Source organism: Furipterus horrens, unplaced genomic scaffold, assembly GCF_987537825.1.
Source record: "Furipterus horrens unplaced genomic scaffold, mFurHor1.1.pri manual_scaffold_6, whole genome shotgun sequence".
Taxonomy (NCBI): Eukaryota; Metazoa; Chordata; class Mammalia; order Chiroptera; family Furipteridae; genus Furipterus; species Furipterus horrens.
The window spans coordinates 181,310,309-181,328,656 of record NW_028327176.1 but is presented as its reverse complement, the minus strand read 5'-3'; the positions used below and the strand labels follow the sequence as shown (position 1 = coordinate 181,328,656).

The 18,348-nt window shown below is 37.1% G+C and overlaps 1 protein-coding gene and 1 non-coding gene across 2 annotated transcripts in view; both read right to left on the bottom strand.

Moving 5' to 3' along the window:
• LOC150007925 (mitogen-activated protein kinase kinase kinase 2-like) overlaps positions 1-18,348 on the bottom strand; it is a 48,663-nt gene that overhangs the window by 8,650 nt on the left and 21,665 nt on the right. Inside the window, exons 7-13 of the mRNA XM_090279961.1 lie at positions 18,027-18,157; positions 16,896-16,975; positions 15,288-15,355; positions 13,054-13,146; positions 4,760-4,966; positions 2,880-3,028; positions 2,378-2,509 (exon numbers count right to left, since the gene is read on the bottom strand). Of these exons, the coding sequence (XP_090136087.1) occupies positions 2,378-2,509; positions 2,880-3,028; positions 4,760-4,966; positions 13,054-13,146; positions 15,288-15,355; positions 16,896-16,975; positions 18,027-18,157 (860 nt within the window). The remainder of the gene's footprint in view (positions 1-2,377; positions 2,510-2,879; positions 3,029-4,759; positions 4,967-13,053; positions 13,147-15,287; positions 15,356-16,895; positions 16,976-18,026; positions 18,158-18,348) is intronic.
• LOC150007926 (U6 spliceosomal RNA) lies at positions 17,541-17,646 on the bottom strand. The gene has a single exon (XR_016512055.1). It is a non-coding gene; the product is annotated as a U6 spliceosomal RNA (small nuclear RNA).

Below are 18,348 nucleotides of genomic sequence, written 5' to 3'. Positions count from 1 at the left end.
GTATCCCCTTTCTCTCCAGCAATCCCACCCCCCTTAGTTCATGTCCATGGGTCGTGCATATAAGTTCCTTTGGCTTCACCCTTTCCTATATTATTAACTATTTTGTAGCAATTATGCTTCTTAATCCCTGTACCATATCCCCATTTATCCTTCTTCCCTCTCCCAGCTGATAACCCTCCAAATGATCCCCATACCTATGATTCTGTGCCTATTTTGGTTTGCTTAGTTGAATTTTGTTTTTATTTTTTAGATTCAGTTGTTGATAGTTGTGAGTCTGTTCATTTTAATGTTCAGAGTTTTGATTATCTTTTTCTTAAGTAAGTCCCTTTAACATTTCATATAATAATGGCTTGGTGATGATGAACTCCTTTAGCTTTACCTTGTCTGGGAAGTGCTTTATCTGCCCTTCCATTCTAAATGATAGCTTTGCTGGATTGAGTAACCTTGATTGTAGATCCTTGCTTTTCATAACACTGAATACTTCTTGCCAGTCCCTTCTTGCCTGCAAAGTTTCTTTTGAGAAGTCAGCTGAGAGTCTTATAGGCATCCCTTTGTAGGTAACTCTCTGCTTTTCTCTTGCTGCTTTTAAGATTCTCTCTTTATCTTTCACCTTTGGCATTTTAATTATGATGTGTCTTGGTGGGGTCCTCTCTGGGTTTAGTTTGTTTGGGACTCTCTGTGCTTCCTGAACTTGTGTGCCCATTTGCTTTGCCAAATTTGGGAAGTTTTCCTTCATCATTTTTCATATAAGCTTTCGATTTCTTGCTCTTCCTCTTCTTCTTCTGCCACCCCTACAATTCGGATGTTGGCAGGTTTAAAATTGTCCCAGAGGTTCCCAAGCCTCTCCTCATTTTTTTCAATTCTGGTTTCCTCATTCTGTACTGGTTGACTGTTTTTAAATTCCTTATGTTCCAAATCATTGATTTAAACCCTGGTTTCCTTCCCTTCACCATTGGTTTTGTGTGGATTTTCCTTTGTTTCATTTAACAAAGCCTTCACTTCTTCCCTTGTGCGTTTGCCATACTTAAATATATCTGTCAAGCCTGTGAGCATCTTTATCACCAGTGTTTTGAACTCTGTGTCTGTTAGGTTGGCTGTCTCCTCATCACTTAGTTCTCCCACTGGAACCTTGATCCTTTCCCTCTTTTGGGCCATACTTTTCTGTCTCCTCATCTTGACAGGCTCCTGTGTTTGTTTGCGTGTGTCTTAGGTAGACCTGTCGCACCTGTTACATTGTAAGAGGCAGAGCCTTAGGTATTCGTCAGTACAGTCGACCTGTTTCACTACGTTGTGACACTGTATGTGGGGGAGGGGTCTGAGAGGGAACAATGCCGCTTGCTCAGCACTTGCGCCTTTTCCAGGAACTTTTCCCGCTTCCGTATGGGACTGGCGCCTCTCTAGCTGTTGCCCTGGCCGTTGTTCTAGGACTGTGGGGGCCCTTTAAACAAGTGGACTCTACTGAGATCGGCAGTTTCTTCCTCTGCCCCAACCCCCACTGGTTATCATAGTCAAAAGCAACGAGGCTTTTTTATATTATAAAAATAAAAGAAGAAATGACAGAGTTTGCAAATCACATTTTGTAGCTCCTAATGAAATTACTGACTGAGGCAATGATTATCAATGTGTTAAAACATTAGGTGGATGGCTGAGAAGGAACTGGATACTTCTATGTGCCATTGCTATAGCTCATTACTTTCTGGTCTTCGGCAAAATAACAAAACTTTCCACTGGAGGAATCAGGATGACAAGCACCCTAGCAGTCAATCTTAGCATCACTAACAATGGAACAACAAAAAACTGTATATCTATTAATAAGATGCAATATAAAGTACACAGCATCATCTATGATGCATTCTAATAAAAAATGTTGAATTTGCATCTAATTTAGATTTTAGATCTAACTTGGGAGTTTATAGAAAATAAGGGGATAAAGAAGCAAGTTATACAATGCCATGAGATGAGATTGTCAACAGAACAATAACCTGGTCTATCTGTCAAATCTATGTTATATAAAAATTGTTCTGGATTAAAAGAGGAATAAGGAATATATATCAGCTAAATGAAATGTGTGATCCTGAACTGGATCCTGGTTTGGATAAACCAGCAATTATGGATAATTTTAAGACTTAGAGAAATCTGAGTATAGACTGCTACGTATGTAAGCTATTTTAGTATATGTCAGCATTTTAAAAAAATTAGTTAAAAAATACAGAGGTAGTTGAAGAATATAGAAAATAAAATTATATCACTAGGTTAAAACTCTCCAAAATGTCATTAATTAGGTATAACATTTTATAATCAAAGTTTTATTGTTTCTCTTTCCTCAACTGAACCCTTAAATAGACTATATCTATTTCCAAAGAATATGCTAACTTACCCCTGGCATATATTCCATAAATATGGAAAGTGTTTTTTCCTGGGGATCCCTCAAACAGCCATAATACTGAACAATTCGCTCATGCAGCAAATTTTTCAACAACTGAATTTCACACTCAAGTGCATTTACTTCCTGAAAGACAGAACTCATTGTTAAGTCTTTACAGCATTGTTAGTAAAAGGAAAAAATTCAAATTTCATTGCCCATCAAGGTGATTTGATACTGAAATTTTTACTTCCTAAAGAATAAACATTTTAAAGCACTAACAATAACTTTTATAACAGTTCTTAAAGGTGTGCTAAGGCAACATTAAATCAGATTAGAAATATAACTAAGCATTAAAAGAGTACAGTACAAAGTAGAAAAACATATCTAATTATCTATTTGTTTTGCAAATACTTTGTATTAAGGAAAAAATAATTCTATTGTGTTATATTTATTTTATTAAAACTGCTTTTTTTTCTGTGTGAAGTGATTGTGCAGTCTGTGCAGTGATTCTTACCTTGCTGGTCTCAGGTCTATCAGGGTCAAATTGAACTTGTTTAACAGCCAACTCTCTTCCTGTATCAACATCATAACAGAGGTAGACCCTGCCAAAGGCTCCCTGGCCAAGCAGTTTGCCCAATCTCCAGTTGGTTGGAGCACGAGGAGCTAAAAAGAACATTTTCTTAAATTGGAATAGCTAGACAGCACAAAAATGGTTAAGGACTAAATCAGTGTACTGCATTAGTGATATCCTTAATTGTATATGCTTGGGTATAAGAGAAAATCAAGATGATTCAAATTTAAAATGATCATCATCTTTGAAAATTTTTCTCTTCAATTTTCTAAAAATTCTAAACCCAAACTAGGTTCATAAACTCATAACTCATTTTTTCCAATGTGATTATTTTCTTTCTTGGTTACAAATGTACTAGTCTCATTCACTCAATCTAAGATACCACTGATTGTAAGACAGACTATTTCTAATCTTTATTGCAGCAATACTTACAAACAGCTTTCCATCTGCCTATGCTGTAGAGCTGGAAAGACCACCTCTCATTCTAACAAGAAAATCTTCAAAGCAGCCACAGAGAAAAAAAGCAAACTACAGGCAGAAGAACAAAGATAAAAATTATAGAACACTTCTGCTCAGAAAGTATAAAAGTCAAAAAACAGCCCTGGTTGGTGTGGCTCAGCTGGTTGGAATGTTGTCCCATAGCCCGAAAAGTCCTAGGTTCGATTCCTGATCAGGACATATACCCAGGTTGTGGATTCAATCCCCAATAGGGGTGTGCACAAGAAGGCAACCAATTGATGTTTTTCTCTCTCTCCTCTCCATCCCTCCTCTCTCCCTTCTTCTAAAACACAGTTTTTAAAAGACGTCCTTGGGTGAGGATAAAAATAAAAACTACAAAAACCAATGGAAAAATAGCTTTAAAGTGCTGAAAGAAAAAAAAAAAACTGCCCAGAATTCTTCACCCAGAAAATAAAATCTTTCAAATATAAGGAAGAAATAAGGCCTTGTCAAACAAACAAAAGCTAAAAGAAGTCATTACCAGCAAACTTATATCACAAGAAAGGTTAAAGTAATTATTCAGGCAGAAGAAATTTGATACCAGACAGGATCTTGGATCTACATAAAGATCTATAGAAATAAACTGAAGGTACACATAAAAGACATTCTCTTATTTTTAATCTCTGAAAGATAGCTTTCAAAAGCAAAGATAGCAGCAATGAAGTGTGAGATCACAGGTGTAGAAGTAAAATATGACAACACTAGTACAAAATAGAGGAATTCAGAATATGCAAATATTACTGCAATCTATCAGCACATATCTTTGTATGCACTGCTTACATTAAAAAGGACAAATACTTGACAATCTGACCTTAGTTACCATTCTCCTACTCCCACTCTCTCAAGTAAAATCTCCACCACTTTAGACAAAAAAAATTAACTATTCCCCACTTTCAGAATATTCTGTGGTCCCCTGCACATGTCACCTCCTTAACTGGTGAATTCCTACTCACATTTAAGATGAAGATTAAATGTTATACAATAATTATTGTTCCAGACATCATTCTCCCCATTAGACTATAACTTAAGAGGGTGTATTTGAAATCTCAGTGCAGGAACAAAATGAGGAAATGTGAAATGAATGAATATATAATTAATTGGTAAACATTTTCCTAATAAAAGTGAAGGACAGAATCACCTAGAGTAATTTAGCAGCAATACCATACTTATACCTGACATTCCAATCACCTTAGAAATACCACTTTTATCTATTTTAAGAATTTGGTCTCACTCTGAGGACTGGCTTGGTATTTATTCCTTTTAATACTATAAAATTCTGCAAAGGTTCTGTTAAACGTTGCACTATGCCAATTTCTATTACTTACAGCGGCTGGGTGGGCTGATGTCCATTACAGTCAAAGTAGGATTATCATTGTCGCTTCCCCTCCTTCTTATTCGACTATCATCATACTCTGGGGTAAAGATACTGCTTCCACTACTAGTGCTTAAGGAATGATCAGTAGGACTGAAACTCACAGGAGATCGGAAGCTGGTCCCCTGCGTCCTTCTAGCTCTTGGAAAAGTTTTTCGACCTACAAAACAAAAATATTACCTTAAGACTTTTCTTAATATGTTGTAATTGAATGTTTCTAAAACTGGTGATGTAAGGAACAGAAATCTGTCCCGTGACAAGGCTAAAAACACAGACACAGCAATCATTATTTGATTATATGCTTTAAACCTAAGATCGGTATTTTTTTTAGAATTCAAGAAAACACCCTTGTTAACAATAAATCATAAAGTCAATAATGAAAGTAGAAAAAAGGCAGCAGGGTAGTCAGCAGGCTGCTGGGTGAGCTCCCATTATAGAGGAGACTTGGAGCACGGACAGAGAGCAGAGAGTTGGTGAGAGCGGTTTTCAGATAGGACAAACAGGGACAGGAGCATGGGAACAGCACAGGAGAGAGAAGGAGCCCCAGCCCGTATTTTCTAAGGTGACTCACTAGGGCCCCGATCCCAGCCCTGCACCTTGGGATGCACCAGGAAGGGACACTGGAGGATCAGCTCAGTGGCCAGGATTCGAGGGGGTGAAGAGTGAAGGCTGGGGAACTGCAGAGGCCTGGAGGCTGCGCTCCCACTGTGGGCACCCTGTCTAGTGATATCCCAGAGGGACTCAATGAAAAGGTGTGCTGGCCTTCCCCTGGGTCTGGATCTTCAGCTTAATTGTTGAGAAATCATAGGTACGACCAGTGGACACTGCCCAGAGTGGAGCCTTGTGGCTGTGGCAGACGCAGGAGGCTGCTTCCTAACGACCTGTCAGGTGCAGATAGCAGAAGAGATGCTGGCAGGAACCCAGTGTTGCAGGCTTGGTGCCTGCAGAGAGCACCTCAATGCAGAGAGATTTTACAGCACCCAGATTTTCCTCGAGAAGTTTGGGGGCTAAAACTCAGGCTGGGCCCGCTGGAAGAGCAACGTTTTTTTGTTTCTTTGTTCATCTGTTTTCACTGACCCAGGAGGAACGGCTGGAGGTGCATCGAGATTCTTAAGGGGAGCTCAGGCATGCACTTGTCCCGGGCTCTGGCAGAGGTGGGCAGAAGGTGGACTGGAGATGCTTGAATGCTGTGGGAGAAGTCATTTGAGCAGATCAATGCCCTCCCAGTGGCAACAGCTGGAGGGGAAGCAGGAGCCCTGCCGGAAGAAAGTACTTGGCCCCACCCCATGGTGCTTAAGATTCACTGCGGATTTCAGAGTGACTAGAGTAAAAAGCGAAAGACAGACACCCTGGCAGAAGAGCAGCGATTGCTGAGATTAGGCTGCCAAGATCCAGACTTGGACACAAGTTGAAGTCAACAGGTCGGTTTCAGAAAGAGAAGAAAGTGAAAAAATACAGAACTTACAGTGACAAATTCCACTGCGACCTTCTATAGGAGTTGTCGCCTAAATATCCTTTAATAGTCATTGTTTGTCCCTCCAGTCTATGCATTATAAGTAAATAGTCTTTATATTATAGTTTATTTTAAATCTCATATTTTGCTCCTCCCTTTTCTCAATCAATTTTACCATGTGATTTCTTCCTCCAATTTTTGTTTTAAATTCTATATTTTCTCTTACTACCACCTGTTTCCAATCTACACTAATTTCTTCTCAACCCTCCAGCCTCTTCTTTTTCCCATCATAAATTTGATGCCTATTTTTTTCTTCATATTCATCTTCCTTATTATTTGTGCATGTGTGTTTATCTCACACACTATATATATATTACAACTTCTGTTTAAACCTAATACTACACAATTCCCCTCTCTTAATTCCTCCCTTTTTAATTTATGACATAAATTTTACTTTCTCTCATTGCCTTGCCCTACTTGCTACTATTATTGCTCCTCCCCCGCCCCTCTCAGAAATTATTTTTCTTCCAGTTAGTCAACTCTTATTTGTTTCTCCTTTTTTGTAATAGACTCAATCTTATTAAATCCTTATTAATACTGGCTGATTAGCAGTTGATACAGTGATTGAAGTGGCAGATATCTTTGTGGGTGTGGGACTCTTGCCTGGGCGGGTAGCTTTGTTTTAGCAGCAGCTCAACAAATGTTTGGTAAGAGCGGCTTTCAGATAGGGCAAACAGGGACAGAAGCACAGGAACAGCACAGGAGACTCTCAGTCAGGTAGCTGGAGGATAGGTCCATGAAAGAGCAACACAACAAGAAGCAAAACCAAAATTCTACCAGAGAGCCAAATAAAAGGCATAAAGGGCACCCCAAGCGCATCAAGTTCAGGGGATCAAGGAGTCTACACCACTGAATCCCAGAAAACTCCTACCACAGAAAGTCACAACATGAAAGCAAGAAGTCAAAGCAGACCAATCTAAGAAGCAGAGACAAGAAGAGCCACAAAGAATGGGGAGATGAAGAAACAACATCCCACCAGAAGGAAAGGAGGAACTCTCAGAAGGAGGGATAGATGAAATAGAAGCAAGCCAACTATCAGACATGGAATTCAAAACAATGGTAATAAGGAAGCTCTATGAACTCAACAAACTCAGAGAAAACTACAATGAACTCCTGGAGAACTGCAAAGAACTCCAGGGAAATGACAAATGACTCCAGGGAACCTACAAGAAACTTACTAAGAACTACACCAGCATTAAAAAAGGCATAGAAACTATCAATAAGAACCAAGAAGAAATGAAGAATACAATATCTGAACTGAAGAACACAGTAGAAGGAATCAAAAGCAGGCTAAATGAAGCAGAGGATTGGCTCAGTGAACTGGAGGATAACCTAGAACAAAATTCCCAGACAGTGCAATAAAATGAAAAAAGACTGAGAAAAAATGAAGAGGATCTAAGAGAGCTGCAGGATAACATGAAACACAATAACATCTGTATCATAGGAATACAAGGAGAAGAAGAGGAGCAAGGGATAGAAAACATGACTGAAAAAGTAATGACAGAAAACTTCCTGAACATGAGGAGAAAAAGGAGCTCACAAGTCCAGGAAGCACAGAGGATCCCAGTGAAGATGAACCCAAGAAGGCCCACTCAAATGAACATAATTAAAATGGCAATATTCAAAGACAAAGAGAGAATCCTAAAGGCAGCAAGAGAAAAACAGAAAATAACATACACGGGAGCTCCGATAAGGCTATCAGTGGATTTCTCAACAGAAAAAATATAAGCCAAAAGGGAATGGCAAAAAAATATTTCCAGCAATGAAAAACAAAGGCCTACAGCCAAGACTACTCTACCCAGCAAAGTTCTCTCTCAAAATGGAAGGTGAAATAAGGAGTTTACCAGACAAAGAAAGACTAAAGGAATACAACTCCACCTACCAGTATTGCAAGAGATGCTAAAGGGAATGTTTTAAGAAGAGAAAATGATAGGAACACAGATATAAAGGGAAAAAAATCACAATGAATAAGTACCTATCAATAATAACCTTAAATGTAAATGGATTAAGTGCTCCAATCAAAAGATGTAGGGTAGCAGAATGGAACAAAAACATAATCCACAAATATCCTGTCTATAAGAGATCCACCTCAGAACAAAAGATCTACACAGACTGAAAGTGAAGGAATAGAGAAAAGTATTCCAAGCAAGTGAATATGAAAAAAAAGCTGGGGTAGCAATACTTATATCAGACAAAATAGATTTCATAACAAGGGCCATAAAAAGAGACAAATAAGGACATTTCATAATACTTAAGGGAATAATCCATCAAGAAGATATAACCCTGGTAAAAATATATGCACCCAACATAGAAGCACCAAAATATACAAGGAAAATCTTGGAAGACTACAGCAAGGGTATCGACAGCAACACACTCATAGTAGGGGACGTTAACAACCCATTGTCAACAATGGACAGATTTTCCAAGCAAAGAAACACCAAGGATACTGAGGCATTAAACAACATTCTAGTTCAAATGGACTTAATTGATATATACAGAACCTTTCATCTCAAAGAAAAAAAAATCTGTTCTTTTCAAGTGCACATGAACATTTTCAAAGACAGACCACATGGTAGGACACAAAACAAGCCTCAACAAATTCAAGGAAACTGAAATTATATCAAGCATATTCTCAGATCACAATACCTTGAAACCGGAAACCAATCTCAAGGAAAAAAATTAAAAACATTCAAAGTTATGGAGAATGAATAACATGCTATTAAATGATGAATGGGTTAATAATGACATAAAGGAAGAAATCAAAAAGTTTCTGCAAACAAATTATAATGAATACACAGTAGCCCAAAATCTATGGGACACAGCAAAGGCCATCATGAGAGGGAAGTTCATAGCAATACAAGCCTACCTGAAAAGGATATAAGAATCTCAAATATAAAACCTAACAGAACAGCTACAAGACCTAGAAGAACAACAACAAGCGAAGCCCAGAGCGAGTAAAAGGAAGGAAGTCGTCAAGATCAAGCAGAATTAAATGACATGAAGACTAAATAAACAATTCAAAAGATCAATAAAACAAGGAGCTGGTTCTTTGAAAAGATAAACAAAACCGACAAGCCTTTTTTAATCAGGCTCAGCAAGAAAAAGAGAGGACTCAAATAAATAAAAACAGAAATGAAAGCAGGAGAAATCACAACCAATACTACAGAAATACAAAGGGTTGTAAGAAATTACTATGAACAACTATATGACAAAAAATTTGACAACTGGGATGAACTGGGCAGATTTCTGGAAACATATAATCTTCCAAAACTGAATCAAGAAGAAGCAGAAAGCCTGAATAGACTGATAACAGCTAGTGAAATTGAAGCAGTAATCATAAAACTCCCAGCATACAAAAGCCCTGGACTGGATGGCTTCACAGGCAAATTTTACAAAACATTTATGGAAGAACTAACTCCTATCCTTCTCTAACTATTCCAAAAAATCCAAGATGAAGGAAGACTCCCAAACTCTTTCTATGAGGCCAGGATTATCCTAATTCCAAAACCAGGTCAATACACAACAAAGAAGAAAACTACAGGCCAATATAGCTGATGAACATTGACGCTAAAATTCTCAAAAAATATACTGGCAAACCAGATCCAGCAACACATTAAAAAGAACTTACAAAACAATCAAGTAGAATTCATCCCAGGGACGCAAGGATGGTTTAATATTTGCAAATCAATAAACGTATTACACCACATAAACAAAAGACAAAAATCACACGATCATATCAACAGATGCTGAAAAACATTAGATAAAGTAAAACACTCATTTATGATGAAAACACTCAGCAAAACGGGAATAGAGGGAGCACACCTCAACATATAGAGACCAGATATGAGAAACATGAAGCCAACATCATACTCAATGGGCAAAAACTGAACGCGTTCCCCCTAAGATCAGACATAAGACAAGGGTGTCCACTCTCTCCACTCCTATTCAACATAGTCTTGAAAGTTCTAGCCGCAGCAATCAGACTAGAAAAAGAAATAAAAGGCATCCAAACTGGAAAAGAGGAAGTAAAACTGTCATCATTTGCAGATGACATGATAGTGTACACAGAAAACCCTATATACTCCACTAAAAAACTACTAAACCTAATAATTGAATTTGGTAAAACAGCAAGGTACAAAGTCAATATTCATAAATGGAAGGGAATTCTGTACACCAACAATGAAATATCAGAGATAGAAACTAGAAAAAAAATCCCAAGACCTGTACTTGGAAAACTACAGAACACTGAAGAAAAAATTAAGGAAGATCCAAATAAATAAAAGCATATACCATATTCATGGAAGGGAAGAATCAACATCATTGAAATGTCCATACTACCCAAAGCAATTTATAGATTCAACGCAATTCCTTATTAAAATACCAGTGACATATTTCACCGACCTAGAACAAATACTTCAAAAACATATATGGAAGCAAAAAAGACCCCGAATAGCCACAGCAATCTTGAGGAAGAAGAACACAGTAGGAGGAATCACAATACCTGATATCTAAGTATAGTACAAGGCCACTGTAATCAAAGCAGTCTTATCCTGGCATAAGAACAGACATAGAGATCAATAAAACAAAATAGAGAGCCCAGAAATAAACCTTGGTCTATATGGTCAACTAATATTTGACAAAGGAGGAAGGAACATAAAATGGAATAAGAAGAGCCTCTTCAACAAATGGTGCTGAAAGAACTGGACAGGGACGTGCAAAAAAATGAAACTAGACCACCAACTTACACCATACACCAGAATAAACTCAAGATGGACCAAAGACTTAAATGTAAGCCGTGATGCCATAAAAGCCCTAGAGGAAAACATAGGCAGGAATTTTCAGCTATCCCACGTAGTAATATTTTCACCAATATATCTCCTAGGGCAAGGGAGATAAAGGAAAGAATAAAGAAATGGAACTACATCAAACTAAAGAGTTTCTGCTCAGGAAAAGAAAACATCAGCAAGATGAAAAGAAAACCAACCACATGGGAAAACATATTTGCCAATGATACCTCAGACAAGGGATTTATCTCCAAAATATATAAAGAACTCACAGGTCTCAACAACAACAAGACAGACAACCCAATTAAAAAATGGGCAAGGAACCTGAACAAACACTTCTCCAAAGAGGACATACAGAGGGTCCATAGGCATATGAAAGAATGTTCAACATCACTAGGCATCAGAGAGATGCAAATTAAAACCACAATGAGATACCACTTTACACCAGTCAGAATGGCCATCATCAACAAATCAACAAACAAGTGCTGATGAGGATGTGGAGAAAAGGGAACCCTAGTGCACTGTTGCTGAGAATGCAGACTGGTGCAGCCACTGTGGAAAACAGTATGGAATTTCCTCAAAAAACTAAAAATGGAACTGCCTTTTGATCCAGCAATTCCATCGCTAGGATTATACTCGAAGAATCCTGAAACTCCAATTCAAAAGAACCTATGCACTACTTACAATAGCCAAGTGCTAGAAACAGCCTAAGTGCCCATCTGTAGATGAGTGGATCAAAAAACTGTGGTAGATTTATACAATGGAATACTATGCAGCAGAAAGAAAGAAGGAAGTCCTACCATTTGTGACTACACGGATGGAACTGGAGAAAATTATGCTTAGCGAAATAGTCCAGGCAATGAAAGACAAATACCAAATGGTATCTCCTAATACAGGAAACTAAAGAATAATATAAACAAACGAGCAAAATTGAACTAAAGGCATGTGAAGAAGGAGCAGATTGACAGTGACAAGGGGTGAGAGGGCATGGGATGAAGCAAGGTAAGAAGGGGAAGGGTCTAGTCAAGGAAGTAGTATAAATGACCCATATACATGGACAACGGGGTGGGGACTGATTCTGGGAGAAGGGGTAGGTGGTGTGTGGGGACCAATGGGAGAAGAAAGTGGGACAACTGTAATAGAAAAACAATAAATAAATTAAAAAAAAAGAAAATAGTAAAGTTTACACTGTACAAAACATATCCACTTTCTCTAATGATTCCTTCAGTTAGAGCATTGCTTTCATTGTCATAACATTCTTATGATTCACTGTGTGTTATAGTTAACAATGAAATCACTAGAATATACAGAAGCAGAGATAGCAGTTTCATGAAAACTAGGTTTTTCTTCGATGTTCACTGCATATTCTTAATAATTATGTATAAACATAGTTAGAAAATGTGAAAAAATAATAATGAAAATACAAGTCAGCAAAAAGGTGAAAGGAGAAATGAAAAGTAGGGAAAAAACAAACAGGATCTGAATAGAAATTCAAATAATCTTTTATGTTTATAAATATATATACATATTCATAAAATATAACTCCCTCACTATGGAATAAAAAGTAGAAAACATATATTTTATTCTCATTTCTAATCATGATTTAAAATATAAACCCAAATTAAAAAGTTAATAGGTAGCAATATTTTTTCCTTAAAAGGATGACATAAGTATAAATATCATGAAGGAGTAACTTTCTAAATAACATCATTTTTATTTACTCCTTTTCTTCTAAGGGAGGATAAATACTATGAGGTAAGTTGGCATAATGCTAAGATGTTATTATAGCTTTAGTTATGATACAATTTCTTTAAAATAATTTAGGCAGAAAACTAAATGATGGAGAAACAAGTTTATTTCTAATGGTATTCCTTTATATAAAATTTTTATTGTTATTACTTTTGAGATTTTTCACAAACTTTTCTTGTAGTCTGAGTGCCAGCAACTTACCATCATTATAGTCTTGATGGCGATATGAAACATGATACCGCCTTGGATATGTTCCTCCTTTTCCAAATTTCTCAAAGATAGGGTTATCAAAGTCTACTAACACACATAAGAAATTTATGTTACTAAAAAAATCAAACATATTTACACATTTATTTTATTTAAACACAAGTCCCTTCTCCCTCCCAGTTAAAATATTACTCAAGGGAACAATTTTTAAGATAATTCCTGTTGAGTTCGATTTTTCAGCTGTTTTAGACTTAAATAGGCATGCTGATTTCAAAACTGCAATTAGTTTTCTTTTGTCACGTCAAATTTTTTCTGTACAGCTTATCTTAATGCAATCATTCCAGGGTGGATTGAGCCTGGATCAAGAGAAGCACTAGTGCTTTCCTATTGGCTGAGTGCAAACCTCCCCCGAGTGGAGAGGGGTGGGGACGACCTTGGAGACCAGTGACAGGTTCATACTTGTCTAGGCTATTCAGTTACACAGGAGACAGTGTGGTGAGAGGTTGTGTACTGCTCTGTATAGTGAATCGTATTCAGAAGTATAGTCCGAGTTCTTGTCTGTATACAAGAAGTTAGCAGAATTTATTTTTTTATTTACATACGTACTTACTTTCTTTCCTTCAGATCATGTCTACCTCTGCTATCTCTTGTCATAAGTCCCTAAACAACCCTGATTCGTTTTGTTATATCTGTGGCAGTTTTACCATTCCCAGTCAAAGGACAAACATCAGCGCATTTGTCAGGCAAGCCTATTTTGCATATTTTAAAGTAAAACTTGGTGATTAAGATAAATCTTGGGCCTCTCACAAGGAGTGCAAGCAGTGTGTCGAGAGTTTATGGATGTGGATGAAGGGAACATGCGATAAAATGCCATTTGGTATACCTATGGTTTGGCGAGAGCTCATAGGTCATTCAAGTGACTGATAACTTTTATATAGTGAAAACGTCAGGATATAACAAGAAAAATAAGTGTAAAATAGAATATCCTAGTCTACCATCAGCCATACGTCCAGTGCCTCATTCAGCTGAAATGCCAGTGCCAGTTTTCATTGAACTACCCTCTTTCAAAACACAGGAGTATGGTGAAGAACTAAGTGACAGCAACGATGAAGATTTTGAAATTGAAGACGAATCAGTTCATAAGGGATTTGATCAGCATGAGTTGAATGATTTGGCACAAGATTTGGGACTATCCAAAAAGTCTTCAGAACTCCTAGCATCAAGACTGCACAAGAAAAACTTGCTTGAAAAAGGAGCGAAGGCATCCTACTTTCAATCAAGAGAGAGTGCATTTCTGCAGTACTTTTGAAGTGACGGTGGCTTTGTGCATTACCATAACATACAGGGTTTAATGGAGGAATTGGGAATTCTCATCTAGAATGCAACTGAATGGTGACCGTTCATTGATAGCTCAAAGTGGAGCTTGAAGTGTGTCCTCCTCCACAATGGTGATTTATTTGGTGCTGTCCCAGTTGGCCATTCAGTTTGTTTTCGTGAAGAATATAAAGACATAAAGAGAGTCACTGATCTGTTGTAATATCACAAGCACAATTGGATCATGTGTGCTCATCTTAAAATGGTCTGCTTCTTTCTTGGTCAGCAACACGGATACACCAAGTATCCCTGTTTTCTGTGTATGTGGAACAGCAGAGCTCATGAGAAGCACTGGGTGGAGTCGAATTGGCCTCCAAAATCTGACTTCAAATCTGGTGATCCAAACATTCTACATGAGCCACTTGTTGACAGAAAGAACATTATATTCCCACCTCTGCACATAAAACTGGGTCTCAAGAAGCAATTTGTTAAAGCTTTGCCAACTGAAGGAGACTGTTTCAAGTATCTCATTTTGGCATTTCCTAGCCTGTCATTTGAAAAGATAAAATACCTTAATATGTATGTTTTGTAGCAGAATTTAACTACTTGTACACAATTTGACTTACAGTAACAATATAGTGCCTTTATATGAATAAAATAACTCTAAATAAACAGTATATTCAGGTAATTGTTTTCTTTATTTTCCTTTATATGTACATTTTGCATTATTTTTTGGAAAAAGGGAGGGTATCCTGTACCTTCACAAGTTGACGTGACAGCGAAAAACTGGCATCATTTTTGGATTCAGATGCCAAAAGTTAGTTAAAAACAAGTGTCAGATCTAACTCAACGAAAACTGTGTTCCCTGATGTAATGACATAAATATTAAACATTCGGAATGTGAATAATCTAACCTGAAAATTCTTGATGATTATCTGGGTAGCTCTGTGCCCTTGGCATTCGTGATTTTGGATAGCTTTCTCTAAAAGTAGAAAATGTCACATTAAATTGAGAAAATATAAACAAGACATTTAAAAAACTTTATATAATATCAGTATCTGTATGTATGTGTGGGAGACTACACACACACACACACATTATATATATATACTTATTTGGTACATGCAGGCAAAAAGTCTGGCTTATAAAATGAACCCATAGAGTATAGTGGTAAGAATGTTATGCTTTGGCATTACAGATGTTTAGAAATTTCTGTGTTTTTACCATAGCTCTGCCACTTAACTAGCTGTTTTAACTTGCCAAATCACCTTTCTAGACTGCTTCCACATCAATAGAAAGGCGATAATTTCTAACTCATCAAGTATATAATATTTCACATTACTATTTCCCTAAATTTCTTAATGTTTTAAATGGCTATCTTTAAGTAGATGTGGGCAAAGACAAAGGCTTCATGTATATGTACAGGTAACAAAAAATTAAACGTATACTGCCATAAAATATTATGTTTTTACAATTTGCTTTTACAAATTAATCCCAGAGGAGATTAAACAGGCAAAGATTTTCTTTTTCATCTTCACCCAAGGATATGCTTATGGATTTGAGAGAGAGAAACATCGATCAATTGTCTCCCGTACGTGGCCCAACCGGGGATTGAACCTGAAACCTAGGTATGTGCCCTGACTGGGAACTGAACCACACTGCGACCTTCTGGTGTAAGGGATGACATCCCAACCAACCGAGCCACCCATCCAAATAGGTAAAGACTTCTTCTTTCCTTTTTTTTTTTAGAGAGAGAGGGGAAGGGAGGAAGAAAGAGAGGGAAACATTGATGTGAGAGAGAAACATCAATCAGTTGTCTCTCATATGCACACCAACTGGGGACCAAACCTGCAACCTAGACATGTGCCCAACCAGCTGAGCCACACCAGCCAGGGCAAGATTTTAATAAACATACTAACTCTGTGTGCTACATGGTGACTCTGTATACTACAGGTGAACACTGTCCTAACTGAGACCAGCAATGAGGGTGCACTTGTAACAAAAAATTCAGTTGCAACTTTATCTGCTTTCTATTCCTGAACACCTATTTTACAAAACTAAAGTACTTAAATCTTAAATCACAACCAACATACTGAGTCACAACTACCAAGAATCTTAAGTTATTTATAATTTGGTGCCAGAATGGACAAAATCCTGAATAGGTGAAACAACTCATGAAATCTCCAAAACATTATTAATAAGAAACTTGATAGTAGTTTCATCAACACAGTTTTAAAAGTAAACCTGCATAAATTCTAAGTTTGCATTTAGCTCCAAAACACAATTTTGGCAAGCAGGAGTGCTCAAAATATTATAATCAGGTATCATTTTAACTAATAATACTGAGCACCATGAGGTTAAGGGATTTGTCTAAACTATTAAAAATTCATTTGCTAGTAAGTATAAACAAGTATCAATTACATTCCTCTAAATGTAGCACAACTGTTGATAATTCAACACACTGTATTTATATGCATATTCACCCACATATACTAAGAAACAAAAACTAGAGTCAACATTACCCATCCAAAGGACTATCAAGAGATGGACAACTTCCTGAGCCAGAATTTTCAGGGCTGCTTAAAAATAATGGGTCCAGCATCTAGGAAAACAGTTTCACCATTTGATGTTATATAACCAGAAGTCACTGTTTGTTAAGAGACAGCTTTACTGAGATACAAATGATGTAACATATAATTCACCCATTTAAAGTGTACTCTTTAGTGGTTTTTAGTATACTGAGAGTTGTGCACAACAATCTCAGAACACTTTCAGTCTCCCCAAAAGAAACCCCATACCCAATAGCAACCACCACCAACCCAGTTTCTCATTTTTAAATGTTTAAAATGCAGTTGTCCCTTATAGGTAGGCTATAACTTCAAATTTTCCTAAGAGAAAAATATTGCTTCTCTATGGACTATTAGTTAAGCAATTAAACACTAAAAGATTTCAAATACTGTTGCTTGCTGTAAACTGAACAAAGACCCCACCCAAACGAGACTAATGACACCATGACTGCTACACTATTAGAAAAAGAAACCTGCATTGGTAAGCAGCCAAGGTGATGTTAAGGACACAACAGAACCCCACGGAAATACTTCAATACTACTAAACTTCTAATAACATTTTTTCTATGTTTTTTATTGGGAGTCTTCATTAGAGTCCATAAAAATATGAAACACATCACAAATTTGCATGTCACCCTTGCGCAGAGGCCATGCTCATCTTCTCTGTGTGGTTCCAATTTTAGTGTATGTGTTGCTGAGTGAGAATTTAATAACATGTTTAAATGTTTTAGAGAATTGGCAAACCTCACCTTCACAAAGTTAGATATTTGTAGTTTTACTATGTATTTCAAATGTTAATTTAAAAATCTACACATTAACCCCAGGATTACAAATATATGCATTCATTCATTTATGGATGGGCAATGTAAGATAATCCGTCTTATTCCAGCTTTCTTTATGCATGAATGAGCACAGGCATACGTAAACTAGTGGGTATTTTCCTACATATTTTTACTGTTTTGTTCACGTAAAGAAGATAGGGGTTTGGAGAAGAGGTGTACACACACACCAATACCTGCCAAACCACACTGACCTTGGCAACATCCCTTTAAGTAATACGAAAAACCATACCCAACTTTTGCTTACTTGGTCCATGCTCTCTGGAATAAACTCTCCTTCACTGTTGATACTGGTGAATGACCCATTGCGGGCAACCTGATGTAATTCATCTGGAATGTATCCCGGGGGAGGGGAACTTTGATCTCTACTAGTGGGACCTCAAAGAAGAAAATAATATGAACTTATAAACATAATCATGGAATCTATTTTTGTTTTCATTAAATACACACACAGAATTTGTGAACTACAGTACCAATAATTTTAGCAATTGAAACACTGTTTTTATTAAAATTTATCAAAATATTCATGTCTGTAAAACTTCAAGTATTTTTATACCATCTAAACTCAC